The 21,918-nt window shown below is 36.5% G+C and overlaps 2 protein-coding genes across 5 annotated transcripts; one reads left to right on the top strand and one right to left on the bottom strand.

Annotated features, from left to right (window-relative positions):
* Window positions 1-606: 606 nt before the first annotated feature.
* si:dkey-264d12.5 (trichohyalin) lies at window positions 607-15,271 on the bottom strand. 4 transcript variants are annotated; one of them, XM_048172854.1, is made up of 18 exons: window positions 15,134-15,271; window positions 14,109-14,291; window positions 12,943-13,063; window positions 12,649-12,866; window positions 12,190-12,273; window positions 9,091-9,259; window positions 8,930-9,001; window positions 8,713-8,828; window positions 7,978-8,048; window positions 7,608-7,842; window positions 5,848-5,925; window positions 5,655-5,777; window positions 3,321-3,491; window positions 3,113-3,225; window positions 1,288-1,429; window positions 1,078-1,214; window positions 865-967; window positions 607-765 (listed from the first exon to the last, which is right to left on the bottom strand). In XM_048172854.1, exons 1-18 carry the CDS (start codon window positions 15,146-15,148, stop codon window positions 706-708), a joined length of 2,211 nt encoding a protein of 736 aa, XP_048028811.1. In that variant the 5' UTR covers window positions 15,149-15,271; the 3' UTR covers window positions 607-705. The 4 variants fall into 4 exon arrangements, with proteins under 4 accessions (XP_048028811.1, XP_048028813.1, XP_048028812.1 ...); XM_048172856.1 differs by having other exon boundaries at window positions 8,713-8,825; XM_048172855.1 differs by having other exon boundaries at window positions 9,091-9,256.
* Window positions 12,725-21,912, top strand: emp3a (epithelial membrane protein 3a). Its single transcript, XM_048172858.1, has 8 exons — window positions 12,725-12,777; window positions 14,004-14,078; window positions 15,354-15,515; window positions 16,381-16,592; window positions 20,629-20,717; window positions 20,917-21,019; window positions 21,308-21,448; window positions 21,622-21,912. The coding sequence occupies exons 5-8, from the start codon at window positions 20,640-20,642 to the stop codon at window positions 21,795-21,797; spliced, it is 498 nt and encodes a 165-aa protein (XP_048028815.1). The 5' UTR covers window positions 12,725-12,777; window positions 14,004-14,078; window positions 15,354-15,515; window positions 16,381-16,592; window positions 20,629-20,639; the 3' UTR covers window positions 21,798-21,912.
* The last annotated feature ends 6 nt before the right edge of the window (window positions 21,913-21,918 follow it).

Genomic DNA, 21,918 nt, shown 5'->3' with positions numbered 1-21,918 from the left:
GTGATTTCTAGTATGTAGATAATCTAGAGTTACACATTTGTGACCCTGGACCACAAAACCAATCATAAGGGTCAATTTTTTTTAAATTGAGATTTATACATCATCTGAAATCTGAATAAATAAGCTTTCCATTGATGTATGGTTTGTTAGGATAGGACAATATTTGATCGAGATACAACTATTTGAGGATGCAAAAAAAAATCAAAATATTGAGAAAATCGCCTTTAAAGTTGTCCAAATGAAGTCCTTAGCAATGCATATCCACTCACAAAAATACATTTTTGATATATTCACGGTAGGAAATTTACAAAATATCTTCATGGAACATGATCTTTACTTAATATCCAAATGATTTTAAAGAAAAATCGATCATTTTGACCCATACAAGTATTGTTGGCTATCGCTACAAATATACCTGTGCAACTTATGACTGGATTTGTGGTCCAGAGTCACATTTGTGTTCTGGTGTTGGTGAAAGGGAACTTAAACCTAGTCAAACGTCAACCTAGTCACATATGAGCAAAAAAAATCAGATTTGGGCCACATTTACCTGCAGTCTGAGCGTGTCAATGTTTTCACATGAGGAAAAGGCAAGGTTTTTTGAGATAATGAAGAAATAAAAGTTGTTGAGATCTTTATTTTAGAAATATTTATGTTTACAAAAATAATTTAAACAATTTACACTGGAAAGAAAAATGAAGTTGTTTATGTAGGAAGAGTGGTTTGGTCCTCGCCCTCTATGACCCGACTCTCAGCAGTGACTTCCTGCAGTAACATATGAACATTGATCATAAACAACCTAAACCATCCATTGTTACTTTGTAAACCTGTAAACTGGATTTAAATGAATGTACTTGTACTTACATCACAACTCGTCTCGGCCAGTATCGTCAGGCATTCGATGTGCTCGGACATTTGTGCTGTTGTCTGTTGTAGCTGACCGTTTTCTTCTTCAAGGAAATTTATCCTGAGGAAGTTAAACAAGAAATGCAGTATGGATGGATGCATTGGAAAAATCCATCAAAAGATCAAAAGTTTGGGGGGTTGGCATTCTTGTACATATTCAACTAAAAGTACCTAATTTGCATAGAGGAAACTGTATCCGAAGCATTTTTCTGTGCTTCTTCAAAGTCGTGCAGCTGTAAAAGAAGATCTCTGTTCTTCTGAAGCAGACTCTCGTTTTCCGACGTGACCATCGTCATCATGTGTGACGTCTGATGAGGAGCAGAGATCATCGTTTAAAAGTCACACACAATTTTTGAATATTTTATTAGTCTGCCATGTTACCTTCTCCTCCTGTTTCCTGAGAATAAAAATCTCTTTCTCCAGCTCTTTTATTTTTTCATCACGCCACCCCGTCTCTCTCAGGTAAACCCCTCTGGCCCGGCTCAGCTTGTTTTTGTAGTGGATTCGCTTGTCGTTGTATTTACTGGAAATATAAAGCAGATAAATAAATAAATTGCACACTTTAAATCACTCGTCATGGAAGCATTTTAAATTGTTTGAGGCTCTCTGCAGTGTTGTTTTAGTGTCACTGAGACGCTAACTAAAAACTGCTTTTATTAAGATATTAAATGTTTTAATTTTAGTTAAATTTTAGTATTTTTGCTGTGTTTCTTGACATTATTATTAGCTTTTGTTTTTAAAAAAAAAAAATTTCATTTTTATTTTTAGTTATTCTAGTACATCACATTGGCAACTAGCTAAAATAAAATAAGTTTAAGGATATTTTACATTTTATTTCAGTTAACATTTATTTTATTTCAAGTAACGCTTTTTTATGGTTTTCATTTAAAGGTGCCCTAGAATTAAAAATTTAATTTACCTTGGCATAGTTGAATAACAAGAGTTCAGTACATGGAAATGACATACAGTGAGTCTCAAACTCCATTGTTTCCTCATTTGTTTAAAAGACCTCCGAAGAACAGGCGAATCTCAACATAACACCGACTGTTACGTAACAGTCGGGATCATTAATATGTACGCCCCCAATATTTGCATATGCCAGCTCATGTTCAAGGCATTAGACAAGGGCAGGACGTCTGGATGTGCACAGCTGAATCATCAGACTAGGTAAGCAAGCAAGAACAACAGCGAAAAATGGCAGATGGAGCAATAATAACTGACATGATCCATGATATCATGATATTTTTAGTGATATTTGTCAATTGTCTTTCTAAATGTTTCGTTAGCATGTTGCTAATGTACTGTTAAATGTGGTTAAAGTTACTATCGTTTATTACTGTATTCACGGAGACAAGAGCTGTCGCTATTTTCATTATTAAACACTTGCAGTCTGTATAATTCATAAACAACTTCATTCTTTATAAATCTCTCCAACAGTGTGTAATGTTAGCTTTAGCCACGGAGCACCATCAAACTCATTCAGAATCAAATGTAAACATCCAAATAAATACCATACTTACGCGATTAGACATGCTGCATGACGAACACTTTGTAAAGATCCATTTTGAGGGTTATATTAGCTGTGTGAACTTTGTTTATGCACTGTTTAAGGCAAGCGGGAGCTTCGTGGGCGGGGAGCGTGAGCATTTAAAGGGGCCGCAGCCTGAATCGGCTCATATTTAATTATGCCCCAAAATAGGCAGTTAAAAAAATTAATAAAAAAAAAATCTATGGGGTATTTTGAGCTGAAACTTCACAGACACATTCAGGGGACACCTTAGACTTATATTACATCTTTTAAAAAGACGTTCTACGGCACCTTTAACTGGTCACCATGAAGTCAAAATGGACAATTCTTGTTTTTTATGGAATATTGCAGTGTTTATTATATTTGATTTATCTCAGCCAATTATTATTTATTTTTTTAATTCTTGTGCCCTTATATTAGTTAATCAAAATAACCCTTTCATCTTTTTACATTTCAACTTTTTACATCTCTTCTCTGATGATGAGGGCGGGGCAACCTGTCAGTCAAATGAGATCCATCAATAGCAAACCAATCAATTCCCCACGAACAAAATCAAGTCCCGCCCTACATTTTTCTTGTTTGAGAAGCTGTTTCACTTACATATACATCACAATAGAGAAGAAAAGACTATCGCAACTTCCGTTTCATGTCGACTATTATAACCCTGGCTCTCTGTACCTCCTCTCAGCATCCACGCTAACTAGAGCTAGCTGAAGTTCGGTCCTCAGAGCGTCCGTCTCCTGTTGACTGCTGGTTAGTCTGTTCCTCAAGTCGTTGATGTCTTGTTGGAGCTGCTCGTAAAGCAAACAAAAGATTCAGAGTTAGTATGCGAGTTAAAATTGGTTTATAAAACTAAAACAATCAATGTCAGATCTGCATCAGGTACCCTGAGGTTTTCCTGCTCCGCGTCACTGATGCTGTTCTGAAGCTGCGTGTTGTTTCTCCGCTGGGACAGCAGCTCTTGTTCGGTGGTGCTGAGGATGTTCTGGATGCCCTGGAGCTCCTTAAGCAGACTCTTCTGCTCCTCTGCGTCCTGCTGAAGCTGGACTTCCTGTGACTGGTGTTAAAGTGCGAAGACCTGAAGTGTGTGTTCAATGTCATAGCAGGGGTCCCCAAAATTTTTTATCAATGGACCCCATAAAATATTTACTCAAAGTACCTAATGAGAGTTTAAGTTCATATTTAAATAATTTAGCAACATATTCAGGGTTCTCTGATGTCGGTTAAAGGTCAAATGACCTGAAGGTAAACACAAAGTATTGAATCTTTTTTCAGTAAATGTTTTATTTTGATTGTTTTTATTTTAAAGGTGCCGTAGAACGTCTTTTCAAAAGATGTAATATAAGTCTAAGGTGTCCCCTGAATGTGTCTGTGAAGTTTCAGCTCAAAATACCCCATAGATTTTTTTTAATTAATTTTTTTAACTGCCTATTTTGGGGCATCATTAAATATGCGCCGATTTAAGCTGCGGCCCCTTAAATTCTCGTGCTCCCCCACCCCCGGAGCTCGCGCTTGCCTTAAACAGTGCATAAACAAAGTTCACACAGCTAATATAACCCTCAAAATAGATCTTTACAAAGTGTTCATCATGCAGCATGTCTAATTGCATAAGTATGGTATTTATTTGGATGTTTACATTTGATTCTGAATGAGTTTGATAGCGCTCCGTGGCTAAAGCTAACATTACACACTGTTGGAGAGATTTATAAAGAATGAAGTTGTTTATGAATTATACAGACTGCAAGTGTTTAATAATGAAAATAGTGACGGCTCTTGTCTCCGTGAATACAATAAGAAACAATGGTAACTTTAACCACATTTAACAGTACATTAGCAACATGCTAACGAAACATTTAGAAAGACAATTTACAAATATCACTAAAAATATCATGTTATCATGAATCATGTCAGTTTTCGCTCCATCTGCCATTTTTCGCTGTTGTTATTGCTTGCCTACCTAGTCTGTTGATTTGGCTGTGCACATCCAGACGTTAACTGGCTGCCCTTGTCTAATGCCTTTTATAATGTTGGGAACATGGGCTGGCATTATGCAAATATTGGGGCGTACACCCCGACTGTTACGTAACAGTCGGTGTTATGTTGAGATTCGCCTGTTCTTCGGAGGTCTTTTAAACAAATGAGATTTATATAAGAAGGAGGAAACAATGGAGTTTGAGACTCACTGTATGTCATTTCCATGTACTGAACTCTTGTTATTTAACTATGCCAAGGTAAATTCAATTTTTGAATCAAGGGCACCTTTAAATTCTTCACTTTTAAACATTCAAACACTCAAGCTTTTAACATTTCAAATCCTCAAACTTTTATTTTGGCAGAGTGAAATGCTGTAAACTTTCTCAGAAATTATGCAAATGTGTAAATGTGAGCCAAGCACACATTGCACACTTATTTAATTAAATAACAGCCTTTGATTTGATAATAGCACTCAGCTATATCACGATTTCTAATTTGTTTTGATTAACTGTGCAGCCCACTTTATTCATTTTAATTCACATTCAGTTTAATCATTAGCTTTTCGTTAACTCACAAATTCCCTGTCATTCCCTTACGAACCCCCATTAGGGAACCCTGGGTCAGAAAAGGTTCTGTAAGTAAAAACTCTATTCATTTTCTCCATAGGAAATGGATTTTTAATGATAGCTCATAAACCTTTAAAGACAGCCTTACTGTGAGCTATGAGGTGGTTAACTGCACTATTTGCTTCTGTTGAAGCTGTTAGCCCACATTATTTCAACGTAGTTTTAAAATAATCGTGTTCAACTGCAGAATTTGTGGTAAAAACTACATTACCCATGATGCTGTACAGAAAACTCGACCAATCAGAGAGCTGAAAGAGCAAAATGTCTCCCTATGCTCTGAAAATACTTTATATATTTTAATATATATGCATATTTTGCTATAAACTTAAAATATATAGCGTTTCATACATATAATCAATATTTTTAACCGACAAGTTTTGTATTTCTTCATCGTTTTTTATTGTTTTAAGTACACAGTCTTGTACCTTTGTATGATTTTCAAATGCTTTCAAATACAAAATATTATAAATCACCTCAAAGCTGGTAGACTTAGTTCATGGCTAAACACTTGAAGACTTTTTTGAAATCCCTATGGGAAAAATGAATAGAAAAAATACTTCCGGAACCAAAGCTGCTGAAAAAAAGGTGGGCATTAATGCACTCTATAGATGTTCCTTTACCTGGACCAAAGCTCTGGCCTGATCAGTTTCCATCTGCATGGTCTTTGTCAGCTGCCTGGTCTTCTGCTGCTCTTCCTGGAGGTCAAACTTCAGCCGGCGAACTTCATCGTCCAGAGATGACAACTAAAAAAGTCAGTGATTTAGTCCCTTAGCATTACTAGTGACCAAATCAAAGTTAAATCGCTCTGGTTACCTGCTTCAGGTGTTTATCACACTGTCTTTCCACATCCTGCACCTCCAGCTCTCGTACCTTAGATACTAAATCTCTGATCTGTGAATGCACAAGACTCATGCATGAATGCATTAGCTACAGTGGGTATGGAAAGTATTCAGACCCCCTTAAATTTTCACTCTTTGTTATATTGCAGCCATTTGCTAAAATCATTTAAGTTCATTTTTTTTCCTCATTAATGTACACACAGCACCCCATATTGACAGAAAAACACAGAATTGTTGACATTTTTTCAGATTTATTAAAAAAGAAAAACTGAAATATCACATGGTCCTAAGTATTCAGACCCTTTGCTCAGTATTTAGTAGAAGCACCCTTTTGATCTAATACAGCCATGAGTCTTTTTGGGAAAGATGCAACAAGTTTTTCACACTTGGATTTGGGGATCCTCTGCCATTCCTCCTTGCAGGTCCTCTCCAGTTCTGTCAGGTTGGATGGTAAACGTTGGTGGACAGCCATTTTTAGGTCTCTCCAGAGATGCTCAATTGGGTTTAAGTCAGGGCTCTGGCTGGGCCATTCAAGAACAGTCACAGAGTTGTTGTAAAGTCCCTCCTTCGTTATTTTAGCTGTGTGCTTAGGGTCATTGTCTTGTTGGAAGGTAAACCTTCGGCCCAGTCTGAGGTCCTGAGCACTCTGGAGAAGGTTTTCGTCCAGGATATCACTGTACTTGGCCGCATTCATCTTTCCCTTGATTGCAACCAGTCGTCCTGTCCCTGCAGCTGAAAAACACCCCCACAGCATGATGCTGCGACCACCATGCTTCACTGTTGGGACTGTATTGGACAGGTGATGAGCAGTGCCTGGTTTTCTCCACACATACCTCTTAGAATTAAGGCCAAAAAGTCTTGGTCTCATCAGACCAGAGAATCTTATTTCTCACCATCTTGGCAAACTCCATGTGGGCTTTCATGTGTCTTGCACTGAGGAGAGGCTTCCGTCGGGCCACTCTGCCATAAAGCCCCGACTGGTGGAGGGCTGCAGTGATGGTTGACTTTCTACAACTTTCTCCCATCTCCCGACTGCATCTCTGGAGCTCAGCCACAGTGATCTTTGGGTTCTTCTTTACCTCTCTCACCAAGGCTCTTCTCCCCCGATAGCTCAGTTTGGCCGGACGGCCAGCTCTAGGAAGGGTTCTGGTCGTCCCAAACGTCTTCCATTTAAGGATTATGGAGGCCACTGTGCTCTGAGGAACCTTAAGTGCAGCAGAAATGTTTTTGTAACCTTGGCCAGATCTGTGCCTTGCCACAATTCTGTCTCTGAGCTCTTCAGGCAGTTCCTTTGACCTCATGATTCTCATTTGCTCTGACATGCACTGTGAGCTGTAAGGTCTTATATAGACAGGTGTGTGGCTTTCCTAATCAAGTCCAATCAGTATAATCAAACACAGCTGGACTCAAATGAAGGTGTAGAACCATCTTAAGGATGATCAGAAGAAATGGACAGCACCTGAGTTAAATATATGAGTGTCACAGCAAAGGGTCTGAATACTTAGGACCATGTGATATTTCAGTTTTTCTTTTTTAATAAATCTGCAAAAATGTCAACAATTCTGTGTTTTTCTGTCAATATGGGGTGCTGTGTGTACATTAATGAGGAAAAAAATGAACTTAAATGATTTTAGCTGCAATATAGCAAAGAGTGAAAAATGTAAGGGGGTCTGAATACTTTCCGTACCCACTGTATATTAAACTTGTGTATTTGTTTGCCTTCTCAGTCCTCACCTCCACCTGAAGGCTGCCGACGGTGGTCCTGTAATCGTCCGCCTGCTTCTCACAGAGGTTCTGGAAGTCTCGCACTAGCTGCTCTGCGTCCGTCCTCTTCCTCTTCTGCTCTTCACATTCGTCCACTGCCCTCCTCCGCAGGTCCGCCTCCATCTCAAACTCCATCCGCAGCTTCAGTGTGACCTGCGTCAGATCTTGCAGCATGATCAACCTCTCCTGCATCTCGTCGAGACACCTGTAAATACATGAGACCTGAGCTTTCAGAGGTTTGTCAATGTTTTGATTGATGCCCAGGCCCAAATTCTATATATAAATAAGGTCCATTAGCATGAGTATGTTTATCGATTATATAGTCAAACTGAGGCCAAACCGTTTATGAATATCCACTTCCAGCAGCTTTTTGCCTTTGGATGGAGTGAAACTGCTGTCAGGAGCTACTTCCTGTTAGAGTAAAATAAGATGAATGGTGCTTTGGTCATTTTTATGGCATAATTTACTCAAGATGAATTTAAGCGTGCAAATGTTGTATAGTTTTATATATATTTATACACTACCATTCAGCATTTTGGAATATGTAAAAATATTTTATGTTTTTGAAAAAAAAAAAGTATCTTCTCACCATCATTTATTTGATCGAAAATACAGTAAAAACAGTAAATTGGTCATGTTATTGCAATTAAAAAGAATTTTTTTCTATTTTAATATAATGTAAAATATAATTTATTCCTGTGATCAAAGATGAATTTTCAGCATCATTACTCCAGTCTTCAGTGTCACATGAACCTTCAGAAATCATGCTGATTTCCTGCTCAAAATTTTTTTGATTTCTGATTATTATCAATGTTGAAAACAGTTGTGCTGTTTAATATTTTTGTGGAAAGTATGATACATTTTTTGGGGATGTTTCTGATTAATAGAAAAGTTCAAAAGAACAGTGTTTATTTGAAATCAAAATCTTTTGTGACATTATAAATGTTTTTACTGTCACTTTTGATCAGTTTAATGCATCCTTTCTAAATAAAAGATTCTTTCAATGTGTGTGTGTGTGTGTATGTTTCCGGAAGAATTATTTATTCATGTATCTTTAAATAGATGATTATCTTACCATTTCAAGCAACCTCGCACGCTCTTCCTGTAGTCTTTTCACAGTCAGCCTAAGGTGACACAATTCTTCTTCCTGTTTCTCATTTATCTCTTTTGTTTTTCGCAGTTCAGCAACTTCTAAAAAGAAAAAAAAGCGCTCTGACCAAAAGAATTCAGACTAAAGGTGATTTCAGCTGAGAGGTCAATACTACTAAAGAGAAATGGGGACTAAATTATACCACAGCGCTTCAGTTTCTCCACTTCGTGTCGGAGGTGCTCAACTTCCATTTGAGCTTCTTGCAGCTCTGGTTCTAAAACAAAAGCACGATTTTGATGTCAGTATGTTCATGAGTGTCTCCCACCTTCTCATCCCTAGTGTGAGATCAGTGAAGTGATTTACCATAAGCCTTCTGCGTCAAGTGAGCAGACTCCAGCTCATCTGTGAGTCTGCGGATCTCCTTGTGGGCCATGGCGAGCCGAGCAGAGGCCTCATCTACATCTCGCTCCAGTTCTTGCAACGTCCGTCCCTTCAGCTTGTCGTCCCCACTGCACTGCAGGTCAACCGCCTGCTACAAACACAAACACTCATTTAAGACATTTGACAGTGGGTATTTTGTGTATTTCATTAACCACTGCATGCTTTATAGGCGCTGAGCCCGACAGGAACTAAGATGCTACTTCAAGAAATCCTCAACTTGCATGCTTGGAAAAAAAACATTCACAAGAAAAGGAATCAAAGGTTAGTAAAAGTGGTCCTTGCGTCAATTAAAAAAATGTATACTGTAAAGGTCAGTAAGTGTAAAGTAAGTAAAAGTGTAAAATAAGTAAATTGTATTAGTATTAAAAGTGTAAGTAGAAGAAACCAAAGGTTAGTAAAAGTGGTCTGTGTGTAAATTAAAGGCTTTGTTCACCCAAAATTTTTTGCATTAATTACTCACCTTCATGTCATCCCAAACCCTTAAGACCTTTGTTCATTTGCAGCTTTTGAGGTACTAAAGTCACCGTTAAAACCGTTAACGTGACTACAATGGTTCAACCTTAATATTAAGAAGCGGCGAGAATACTTTTTGTGCACAAAAACAAAACAGAAATAATGATTTTATTCAACAAATTCATCTCTCCCTTGTCATACTGCTATGCTATTTTCGTTGCAAAGCTTCAGTGTTTATGTCTGAATGCGGGCTCAGCATTGGCCGGTAGGGCTGGGTAAAAAATACTGATTTCTCGATTTTAATCGATTCTCATTTTTACGAACCGATATTGATTCTTAAATCCCAAAAATTGATTAGTCTAGTCTGTTTTCAGTTGATGAATGAATAGAACATGTAGCGCGCCTCCCATCCAATAAATCGCAATAATCTTTGTGCTTTGTTACTTTTGATATGAAGCAAAGTCTCAGATTTCAAATGACGTTCATCTTATTATGAGATTCAAAATGTGGCGTGACAGATCGCTTTAGCGCCTCAGTTAAAGAGAAGCATGTGAACATCCTCTCCTCCGCTTTAATGGCAGTTACAGTGTGAAATAAACATGCATGAACATCTGAAGGTATGTTAAATGATACTGTACAACTTACTGAAATCCGTATCATGTCTCGTGTAATCGCTCAATCAGTGTTTCAACCGCGGAAAGACGTCAATAAAACAGCTTGTAAACAATGTCACGTAACGTCACATTGACCTCAGAAAAACATATTCAGTGACCATAAACTCAGTCAGCTAGAAAAGTGAACTCTAGAAAGCGGCATTCTGATAAATATAGCTATGCACCATTACATATTCATTATAATTTTTAATGTTCTTCAATATTTAATGCATGTTTGAATAAATCAGTTATGACAGCCGCGATTTATATGTTTACATTTCAAAAAAACGAATTGGAGTACAAATATGATTATGTAATTCTAAACTTTATTTATAATAAAAACATCATTGAGTGTAATTTAAGTCTTTGTATATAAATAAGTTAATTTAACCATCAATATTATTATAGTAGCACCAACTGACTGACATGTGTAGTTTACAGCATTAGTTGAGAGATTTTTTTCCTCTAGAAAATTTGCCATGTACTGTAACTGAAACACTACATACAAAATAATCGATATCAAATCGAATCGAATCGAAAGCATGTGAATAGTAATCGAATCGAATCGTGAAAATCTATGGTCAATACCCAGCCCTATTGGCCGGCCAATACTGAGCCACCATTCAGACGTAAACCCTGTTTTAAAGGTGCCCTAGAATCAAAAATTGAATTTACCTTGGCATAGTTGAATAACAAGAGTTCAGTACGTGGAAAAGACATACAGTGAGTCTCAAACTCCATTGTTTCCTCCTTCTTATGTAAATCTCATTTGTTTAAAAAACCTCAGAAGAACAGGCGAATCTCAACATAACACCGACTGTTAATATGTTAATATGTACGCCCCCAATATTTGCATATGCCAGCCCATGTTCAAGGCATTAGACAAGGGCAGGACATCTGGATGAGCACAGCTGAATCATCAGACTAGGTAAGCAAGCAAGGACAACAGCGAAAAATGGCAGATGGAGCAATAATAACTGACATGATCCATGATAACATGATATTTTTAGTGATATTTGTTAATTGTCTTTCTAAATGTTTTGTTAGCATGTTGCTAATGTACTGTTAAATGTGGTTAAAGTTACCATCGTTTATTACTGTATTCACAGAGACAAGAGCCGTCGCTATTTTCATTTTTAAACACTTGCAGTCTGTATAATGCATAAACACAACTTCATTCTTTATAAATCTCTCCAACAGTGTGTAATGTTAGCTTTAGCCACGGAGCACTATCAAACTCATTCAGAATCAAATGTAAACATCCAAATAAATACTATACTTACATGATCTGATGCATGCATGCAGCATACATGACGAACATCTTGTAAAGATCCATTTGAGGGTTATATTAGCTGTGTGAACTTTGTAAATGCACTGTATTATAGTCGAGAGTTCAGGAGGGCAGGGAGCACGAGATTTAAAGGGGCCACGCGCTGAATCGGTGCATAGTTAATGATACCCCAAAATAGGCAGAATAAGAATGATTCAGAATGAGCTGAAACTTCACAGACACATTCAGGGGACACCTTAGACTTATATTACATCTTGTAAAAACTGGTTCTAGGGCACCTTTAACAATGTCTTTGGTACCTTTCTGGACCTCAAAAGGTGCAATGTTGTTGCTGCCTATGTGTGGATCAGATACCCTCGGATTTCATCAAAAAATATCTTAATTTGTGTTCTGAAGATAAATGAAGGTCTTACGGGTTTGGGATGACATGAGAGTTAGTACCTAATGACAGAAATTTCATTTTTGGGTGAACTAACCCTTTAAACACACAGTATACTGCAAGGTTTTTTGGAATCCACTTGAAATAAGACAACAAGAAGCAATACTAAAGCCTCTGAAATCTCTCCTCCTGCTTTTTGTTGTGCATTTCAGTTACATTCATCAGGTTAATCATTATAAACATACAGGCGTTAATTTCTGTTTACTCTGAGCTGCCTTTCTGAGTCCTAGGAGCCGCTTCCAAGGGCTCTGAACGTGTAGTGCTGACACCTTGTGGAAAGACGAGGAGGTATTTTTATTAAGTCTCTAATCAGACATTTTGCAGTTTCATCAAAAACAGAAAACAATAATTAGGTCAGGAACATGATGCAATGTTGAAAAATGTAAACTATATTAAATTATATACAGTATACTCACATAAAGCAATATATACTGTATAGCAAATTTCAACTGCTTGATTGTTTGCATCATTGCAAAATATAAACTATATTATCATCCAGCTCCAATCAGCTTAATGTGACTATAAGGTTTATAATATGATATTATAAACACTAACATCATGAATGTCTGTAAACCTGCTTTAAAACATGTATTTAAATAAATTTGACTTAACATGTAGGATAACCTTGGAACTGATTCTCTTACTTTGACCACATTGTCTCCATGATCCTGTGACGTTTGCTCCTTATGGACATCAGGATCACATGCGGTCTTCACATCCACATCATCCTGGCTTTGTATTTTCTCCAGCAGGGATGCTCTGTCTGCGAGAAGGTAGGCCACCTGTTCGCTCAAGCTGATGGGAATAATATCAGCCAGACCTTCCTGAAGTAACATCTCCGAGACCTCGCTCCTCTGTGCCTCTGTACATATAGATTCAGATGTCATATGAGTGGTGAAGAGCCAGATTGATAGAGGAGAGAACAGACAAAAACGCACCTTGCTGCAGGTGGATGTCATCCAGAGTAGCACGGAGCGTTATGTTTTCTTGTTCGAGATGTAAAGCCACAGAGTCTCGGGTCTTTGTGAGACTCTTAATGTGATTGATGTATTGCTGAACCTGAGAACACACATAGTCTCTATTTATTGTCTATTTATTTAAACCTGGGGCATTTTCTCCGAGGAGGCAAGGGAGGCAGTGCCTCCTCAAAAAAAAAAAAGAAAAAAAAAAAAAGGAGAAATTAATCCATATTACATATAAAACAACACAAATATTACAAATTATGACATTAAAAGAGCGCAAGTCACTCATATTTCTAAAAGAACACTGCCCAACAGCGACACCCGCAGGTGAAGTTACAGCAGGAGTCATGCCTCTCTTTGCTCTCATAGAAAACCATTAGACCCCTAAAGCGTGCAGTGGATTTTGTGGGGTTAATTGAGAATGAATGGGGGAAAGTCACGTGAGAGGAGGCAATGTCTCCATCACGCTATGATTGGTTGTAATTGGTTATGATTGGATATGATTGACAAATGATGGCGTCAATGGGAAGACTAATTGAAAAGTAAGTAAACAGATCACCCAGTTAGATATCACCGCTTTATATCAAATCAAAATCAAACTTGAAATGGACTGAAAACATGATTTTTAGTGCAATTAGCTTGGTGAAATTAAAAATACATCTTGTGTCTGTGACAGACGGTGTTTACGGAGCATGACTGATGATCCAAAATAGCCTAAGTTGACTATTAAAAAGAAAAACATCAATACACAAATAAAATATATTGTTTAAATTATTATTGCATGTAGTTATTATTTTGGAATTAATGCAGAAATGCTTAAAACACTGACTTGATGAGATTGACTTGGTTTTGATAAATAGAACATTACATTGTTAATGTAAAATTCCAAAATAGAATTGTATTTGGTCTTTTTTTCTTTTTTGATGTAATGTAAAGTAATGTTCATTTAACAAGGAAGATGTGTCAATGTTAAGAGTAATGCACATGATTTACATTTGATTCATGAAAAATTAAAAAAATGTGCCTCCTCATTTCAGAACACCACCGCATGCCACTGACCTAAACATCTCATTTTGTGTCCCGCAATCATATGGATCTGATACTAAACGCAGGTGAGTAAATGATGATTTACCCCAACTCACCTTTTCAATCTCAGCGACACGTTCCTTCTGAAGATCTTGTATCTGTTGGTTGAGGGACTTCACGGTACTTTCACTGCTCTTGTAAAGCTGCCACAGCAGAGACAAGCGCTCATTAACGGAGGCCGAGGGGTCCAAACCCTCCTCCTGCAGCCGCTGCTCCATGTCCTGCAACATCTTTCCATCCTAAACAGACATAAAGATCCATGTTATGTCTATCTGTATGTGCCTGTCTATGTATCTAACTGTATCCCAGATCGGCGTTTAGAATGTTTGCATCAAACACGTGATCTGCTCATGTTGTTAAACATCCTTTGACAGCTGTTGTTGGAGATCGGAGGAGGTGGTGCACATGCCAAATGTGTTCGCTGAGGCATAAACCCCATGAAAGCGCCTTCTAAACACTTACAGACACACATTTACTAATTCTACCCTCTTTTGCATATGAGATTATGGTGTCTCAGAACCAAAACTACCGAATTTGAGACGTTTGGTTGCATTGTGCAAGAAATACATCAGTGTTGCATTTCACTTATAAAAATCACAAGACAACAAAGCTTATTTTAGTACTATTAAGATTGTGACATTATGTTTATAACAATTAAGCACTTTTAAAAAAAATTAAATCAGCATTAGGGACACATACAACATATAGGCCTACTGCAATGATACACTAAATATTTATTTATTGCATTACAGTAAACATACAGTAAAGAGAATAAGACATTTGGCATGTTGTTTAAACATCCTTTGACAGTTGTTGTTGGAGATCGGAGGAGGTGGCGCACATGCGCACATCTGTTTTTCCCCTTTTAAACGACTTTGCGGTTTTCTAGCATGAAAACTTTACTACTTTCAGTTACATTTGTTTTTCTGCGAAAATAATAAAGCGAACGTACCAGATAGTACTTACATAACTTATAACAGACTGATATTTACCACAAAGCCAGATCGTGATGTGTTGCCCTTTAAAAAAATCAGTAAAATGAGCGATTCTCCTCGGAAAGGTTTATAAAAACAGATCTTACCTGTGCTGTGCACATCTCCTCCCGTTATTCAAAACCATTGAAGTTACTTTTTAGCTATTGTTAAGAGTTATTATTGCCTTATAAGAGAATTATCACATCGCCGCTTGTCCAAAGTGACTTGACTGAACTGTTTTTCTTTCATATAACTGTCGCGTCCTTACAAAACTCTCAGATGTTCACTGTCGCCTAGTAACCGATGTTAATGTATCACCACCTTCAGTATTTTTCAGAATTTACTTGGAATGTACGTTCATCAGCGACAGCAGACCGTGTGAGTGTCTTTGTGTGGGACGTCCTGCAAAAGAACCCCATAAACTCCGTAATAAGAAACGCGGTTCCCAAACAAGTATAAGGTCCAGTCTGCCTTTAACACGTAGAAAAGGTAATTTAAAGTGCATTTTTATATATATGCATTAAAAAAGTGAATTTTTATATATATATGCATGGTCTTTAGTCATTGAGGAAGGATGCATTATATATATATATATATATATATATATATATATATATATATATATAAAATAATAATGCATAAAATTTGTTTTAAAATAATAATGCATCCTTCCTCACTGTCTAAAGACCATGCCAATATATATATATATATATATATATATATATATATATATATATATATATATATATATATATAATGCATATAAGACCATGCATAACAACACATCAAAACTGGTGTCAGTTTTTCATTGTTTTTAAAAACATTCATTATTCATGAGGGACACAAAATGCATCCTTTTCATGGAATGACCCAGATATTAAAAGCATGTTGGTACATAATAAAATATTGGATTAAATTACTAAAGATTCCTTTCTTCACATTAGAGTATTTAGCTTATTTAAGCTAACTAAATATAACCTCTTGAATGTACAGGACTAGATAAATTTAGTTTGAAACACTTCACAGGGGATTTATGGGTGTGAACTGATGTTTCTCTGGGTGGTCTGTGTTTCCTCCAACAGGAAACAATCGTCCAGATTGCTCCATGAGTTTTTAATTGCTTTGTAAACAGCACGTGACCATCAATGAATTGAACAAGGCGTGAATATAATCATTAATCATCAAAGAAGTGTATAACCTTTGAAAACATATAGGCCTATATGCATTTAATTCAAAAATGCACTTTTTTATTGCTAAATCTGCCATATCAGAACATCACTGCATTGATTGTTGAGTAATTGTGTAATAGACTCTCTCTGGGTTTGGGCGGACACAAACTCAATCCCATTTTTAGTTTGCAGAAACTACGTTTTTCTGGAGCTGTGAAGGAAACTCCTCCTCTAACCGAGCCCGCATTCCTTCCTGGACCGTTTTTTCCCAAACGTGGGAGACTGTGGAGAGAGTGAGTGTGTGGAGGAGAGAAGAGGGGAGGAGACCTGCTGAGAAACTACACAGGACTTCTAGAGACGAAAGTTTTCAGAAGATCTGTTGGTACGAGAACACAAGGTAAGCTGCATTTTTATTTCTTCAACAACAGAAAGTATTTCCACACTTAAAAATAATAATTTTAGAGCCTGATGTGCCATGGTTCTTCAGAAAACTTTGGATGTACTGCTGCATAAGGAACGCAGAAGGTCTTTTACTTTAATGCATGAGACTACGAACCAATACGGTCATCAAGAATACTTCATTTCAAAAGAACCCTAATAGTTCATATGCGAAAGAACCACTGAAAAACCTTTATTATTAAGAGTCAAACTCTTCTGTTCTTCTGTTTGTTTGTTCATAGAACAATCCATAAAGATCTTATATGTAGAAATAAGATGCAACCAAACAGACTTGAAGATTCTGCAATCATACATACAAAATGTGTCTGTCCTGGTCTGTCGGAGGTGTTTCTGTAAGATGTAGCTTTTACGATTGGTAATTACAGCTCCTCTGTAGTTTAAAGAGCATCTCAGTAAAGTCTTGCATGGCAGACAGAGTGACTAAAGAGAACGAACTGTCCGAATCGGTGCCAGGAACACATAACGAGCAGCTCCTGCATGTAAACATGGAGAGGTGGGGGCCGATATAATGAAAACCATGAGTTAGAGAATGTTGACTAAATACGTAATCTTACGGCCACCACAAAGGGCCTCTTGGTCTCTATTTTGGAAAGAGATCTTACATGCAGTGCAAGTTATTTTCACCGCACAGTAGTGACATAGAGGGTGTGGAATCTTGGGATCTGTGTGTGTCGTTCCCAGTCTTCCTTCCCCATCCCGATCCGTCACACACTCCTTAGTTATGAATGGACGTTTTGTTGAAGTCTACGTTCATCTTATGGATGGAAAAGTCATGGAGCGTTTGTGGTATAGCCATGTTATGGAAACACGATGATGCAAAAGCGTCTAGCAGTGAGGTGAAAATTCATTTATAGGTATGATGCCAGTGAAGTATTATTACAGCGCTTGAATTAAAGTTCACACGCAAGTCCTACATTTTTTTCCTGGAAAGATGCTGTCAGCAAATGGCATAATTTTGATCAAATAAACCTCATTCAGCCTCTCCATGAGCCAAGAACATTTCCAGAGAGCCTCTATTTGGCATCATACAGTACATGTCAGTATGATTTGTTTTTTTAAATATTTTTATTCAGAAAGGATGCATCAAATGTGACACCAAAAAAACTTTAAAAACAATGATGTTCTTTTGAACTTTCTATTCATCAAAGGATCCTGAAAACCAAATGTATCTCAGTTCCCACAAAAATAGGGAGCAGCACAACTGTTTTCAACATTGATAATAATCAGAAATGTTTCTTGAGCAGCAAATCAGCATATTAGAATGATTTCTGAAGGATCATGTGACACTGAAGACTGGAGTGATGATGCTGAAAATTAAGCTTTGCTCACAGGAATAAATTACATTTTTTCAGTTACATCTTTCAAAAACAAACTTTTGTACTGTATGGGATGCATATTCTATGGAAGGTTGTTTCTGCCACTAAATAAAAAAAATTAAAAAGTTAATTGCAACTATTTATCACACAATTGTGAGATATAAAGTCAGAATTGCGAGTTATAAAGTCAGAATTGCGAGATATAAAGTCAGAATTGCGAGATATAAAGTCAGAATTGCGAGATATAAAGATAGAATTGTGTTATAAAGTCAAAATTGCATGATATAAAGTCAGAATTGTGAGTATAAAGTCAGAATTGTGAGATATAAAGTCAGAATTGTGAGTATAAAGTCAGAATTGCGAGTTATAAAGTCAGAATTGTGAGTATAAAGTCAGAATTGTGAGTATAAAGTCAGAATTGCGTGATATAAAGTCAGAATTGTGAGATATACAGTAAAGTCAGAATTGCGAGTATAAAGTCAGAATTGTAAGATATAAAGTCAGAATTGCGAGATATAAAGTCAGAATTGTGAGATATAAAGTCAGAATTGTGAGTATAAAGTCAGAATTGCGAGTTATAAAGTCAGAATTGTGAGTATAAAGTCAGAATTGCGAGTTATAAAGTCAGAATTGTGAGTATAAAGTCAGAATTGTGAGATATACAGTAAAGTCAGAATTGCGAGTTATAAAGTCAGAATTGTGAGTATAAAGTCAGAATTGTGAGATATAAAGTCAGAATTGCGAGATATAAAGTCAGAATTGCGAGATATAAAGTCAGAATTGTGAGTATAAAGTCAGAATTGCGAGATATAAAGTCAGAATTGCGTGATATAAAGTCAGAATTGTGAGATATAAAGTCAGAATTGTGAGATATAAAGTCAGAATTGCGAGATATAAAGTCAGAATTGCGTGATATAAAGTCAGAATTGTGAGATATACAGTAAAGTCAGAATTGTGAGATATAAAGTCAGAATTGCGAGATATACAGTAAAGTCAGAATTGCGAGTTATAAAGTCAGAATTGTGAGATATAAAGTCAGAATTGTGAGATATACAGTAAAGTCAGAATTGCGAGTTATAAAGTCAGAATTGTGAGTATAAAGTCAGAATTGTGAGATATAAAGTCAGAATTGCGAGATATAAAGTCAGAATTGCGAGATATAAAGTCAGAATTGCGTGATATAAAGTCAGAATTGTGAGATATACAGTAAAGTCAGAATTGCGAGTTATAAAGTCAGAATTGTGAGTATAAAGTCAGAATTGCGAGTTATAAAGTCAGAATTGTGAGTATAAAGTCAGAATTGTGAGTATAAAGTCAGAATTGCGTGATATAAAGTCAGAATTGTGAGATATACAGTAAAGTCAGAATTGCGAGTTATAAAGTCAGAATTGTGAGTATAAAGTCAGAATTGTGAGATATAAAGTCAGAATTGCGAGATATAAAGTCAGAATTGCGTGATATAAAGTCAGAATTGTGAGTTATAAAGTCAGAATTGTGAGATATACAGTAAAGTCAGAATTGCGAGTTATAAAGTCAGAATTGTGAGTATAAAGTCAGAATTGTGAGATATAAAGTCAGAATTGCGTGATATAAAGTCAGAATTGTGAGATATAAAGTCAGAATTGTGAGATATACAGTAAAGTCAGAATTGCGAGTTATAAAGTCAGAATTGTGAGTATAAAGTCAGAATTGTGAGATATAAAGTCAGAATTGCGAGATATAAAGTCAGAATTGCGAGATATAAAGTCAGAATTGCGTGATATAAAGTCAGAATTGTGAGATATACAGTAAAGTCAGAATTGCGAGTTATAAAGTCAGAATTGTGAGTATAAAGTCAGAATTGTGAGTATAAAGTCAGAATTGCGTGATATAAAGTCAGAATTGTGAGATATACAGTAAAGTCAGAATTGCGAGTTATAAAGTCAGAATTGTGAGTATAAAGTCAGAATTGTGAGATATAAAGTCAGAATTGCGAGATATAAAGTCAGAATTGCGTGATATAAAGTCAGAATTGTGAGATATACAGTAAAGTCAGAATTGCGAGTTATAAAGTCAGAATTGTGAGTATAAAGTCAGAATTGCGAGTTATAAAGTCAGAATTGTGAGTATAAAGTCAGAATTGTGAGATATAAAGTCAGAATTGCGAGTTATAAAGTCAGAATTGTGAGTATAAAGTCAGAATTGCGAGATATAAAGATAGAATTGTGTTATAATGTCAAAATTGCATGATATAAAGTCAGAATTGTGAGTTATAAAGTCAGAATTGTAAGATATATAGTCAAAATTGCGAGTTATAAACTCTGACTTTTCAGGCAATTCTGACTTTTTTCTTGCAATTGTGAGTTTTTGTCATGCAATTCTGAGAAACAAATTGTGAGATAAAAAGTTGCAATTACCTTTTTTACTTTTTATTTCATGGTGGAAACAAGCTTCCATAGTATTAACATCAGAACAGAAGAAAATGTATCTTTCAGTTTGTGTAATCTCATTCAAGGCTGGAGATCAGACACTGACTGTATGTTTACACAGCGCTCCGAATGTCGGCCACATCAGAGGCTTTATAAATCCCAAATGATTCCTCATTTTCCTTTGTGAGTAAATGAGACTGAGATGGATGCTCTCAAACTGAACTTTTTTTGTATTTTATTCTACCAACAGAATCTACCAAAATGTCTTTCCTGTTGATGTTTGTGACCCTTCTGCATTTGGTCACCCTGGCCATGCTTTTCATTGCCACCATGGAGAAGGTTAGTCAGAATTCACTGACACAAACATCAGTAGCTACTGCAATAAACTGAAAAATTTACTTTTATTTTGTAAAAGCATCTTCACATTGTTACATCTAAGTTAGCATGTTTGTTTGTTTGTTGTTATACAAATAAAATGAATTTAATATTATTATTATTAATTTTTATGTATTTTATTATTTATTATTCTTTTTTTTAGTCCTGGTGGTCTTGGGGAGACATAGAGAACACGGATCTCTGGTATAAGTGCATGTATGACAACGGCACAGATACCTGGTTATGTGCATCTGTCGGCGAGAACGGTGGGTAACTACAGTTACTATGATAAATATACAATACTCGCATGAACTCTTAATAAAACACATGGACACTGATACTGATGAATAGAATGAACATGCATGCAGCTAACACCATGTACCAGTTACGTAACTTCATGGCTTACTAACTGACAGCATAACTACGACGTTGCATCAGAAAAACATTTAAAATGATGTTTTTGTTGTTTCTTTGACTGCACACTATGTGTACACTGAGGTTGACTAATAATCTTTTTAAATAAATAGCAATTTTGTCTGTTTTTTCTCTCTCAGAATGGCTGCAGTCAGTCCAGGCCCTCATGATATTATCTGTGGTGCTCTCTTCCATCTCCTTCATGGTGTTCCTCGGACAGCTCTTCACCATGTCCAAAGGGGGACTTTTCTACTTCACTGGCCTGTGTCAGTTTTTCGCAGGTAAGTGTTTTCATCAAATACTTATAAACTAATTAGGCTATATAAACTATAATTTTGTATTTATTTAAGTAGTACATTGATGTCACAATATTATTTCCTATATAGTTCCATATGTGCTGCCCCCTTGTGGCCACTTTCTCTTCTCACTCCATTCACCCTCTCCACTCTCGCAGGTTTTGCAGCATTTGCAGCTGTTCTTATCTACACTTTTCAAAGGAGCGAGATTCTTCAAGATGTTCGGGAACTGAAAATGGGTCGTTTTGGCTACTGTTACATTCTAGCCTGGGTCTGTGTGCCCCTTTTACTTATTAGTGGTGCACTTTATGTGCATCTGCGCAAACGGGCCTGATTTTCTGCTTAAAGGGATAGTTCACCCAAAAATGAAATTTATCCCATGATTTACTCATCTTCTTTCAGACAAGCACAATCGAAGATATATTTAAAAATATCCTTGCTTTTCCAAGCTTTAT

The sequence above is a fragment of the Megalobrama amblycephala genome, linkage group LG21 (genome assembly GCF_018812025.1).
Source record: "Megalobrama amblycephala isolate DHTTF-2021 linkage group LG21, ASM1881202v1, whole genome shotgun sequence".
Lineage (NCBI taxonomy): Eukaryota > Metazoa > Chordata > Actinopteri > Cypriniformes > Xenocyprididae > Megalobrama > Megalobrama amblycephala.
Note: the sequence above shows the minus strand (reverse complement) of the source record. Positions and strands in the feature narration are given on the sequence as shown.

What these genes read in the sequence shown, in the direction of transcription:
- si:dkey-264d12.5 (XM_048172854.1), bottom strand. An exon ending in GTGATAAACACCTGAAGCAG is followed by an intron (nt 5,778 to 5,847) that starts GTAACCAGAGCG and finishes TGACTTTTTTAG; the next exon opens with TTGTCATCTCTGGACGATGA. An exon ending in GTTTCCTCTATGCAAATTAG is followed by an intron (nt 968 to 1,077) that starts GTACTTTTAGTT and finishes TAACTTCCTCAG; the next exon opens with GATAAATTTCCTTGAAGAAG.
- emp3a (XM_048172858.1), top strand. Translation starts at nt 20,640, where the DNA reads ATGTCTTTCCTGTTGATGTTTGTGACCCTTCTGCATTTGGTCACCCTG. An exon ending in TCATTGCCACCATGGAGAAG is followed by an intron (nt 20,718 to 20,916) that starts GTTAGTCAGAAT and finishes TCTTTTTTTTAG; the next exon opens with TCCTGGTGGTCTTGGGGAGA. An exon ending in CCTGTGTCAGTTTTTCGCAG is followed by an intron (nt 21,449 to 21,621) that starts GTAAGTGTTTTC and finishes CCACTCTCGCAG; the next exon opens with GTTTTGCAGCATTTGCAGCT.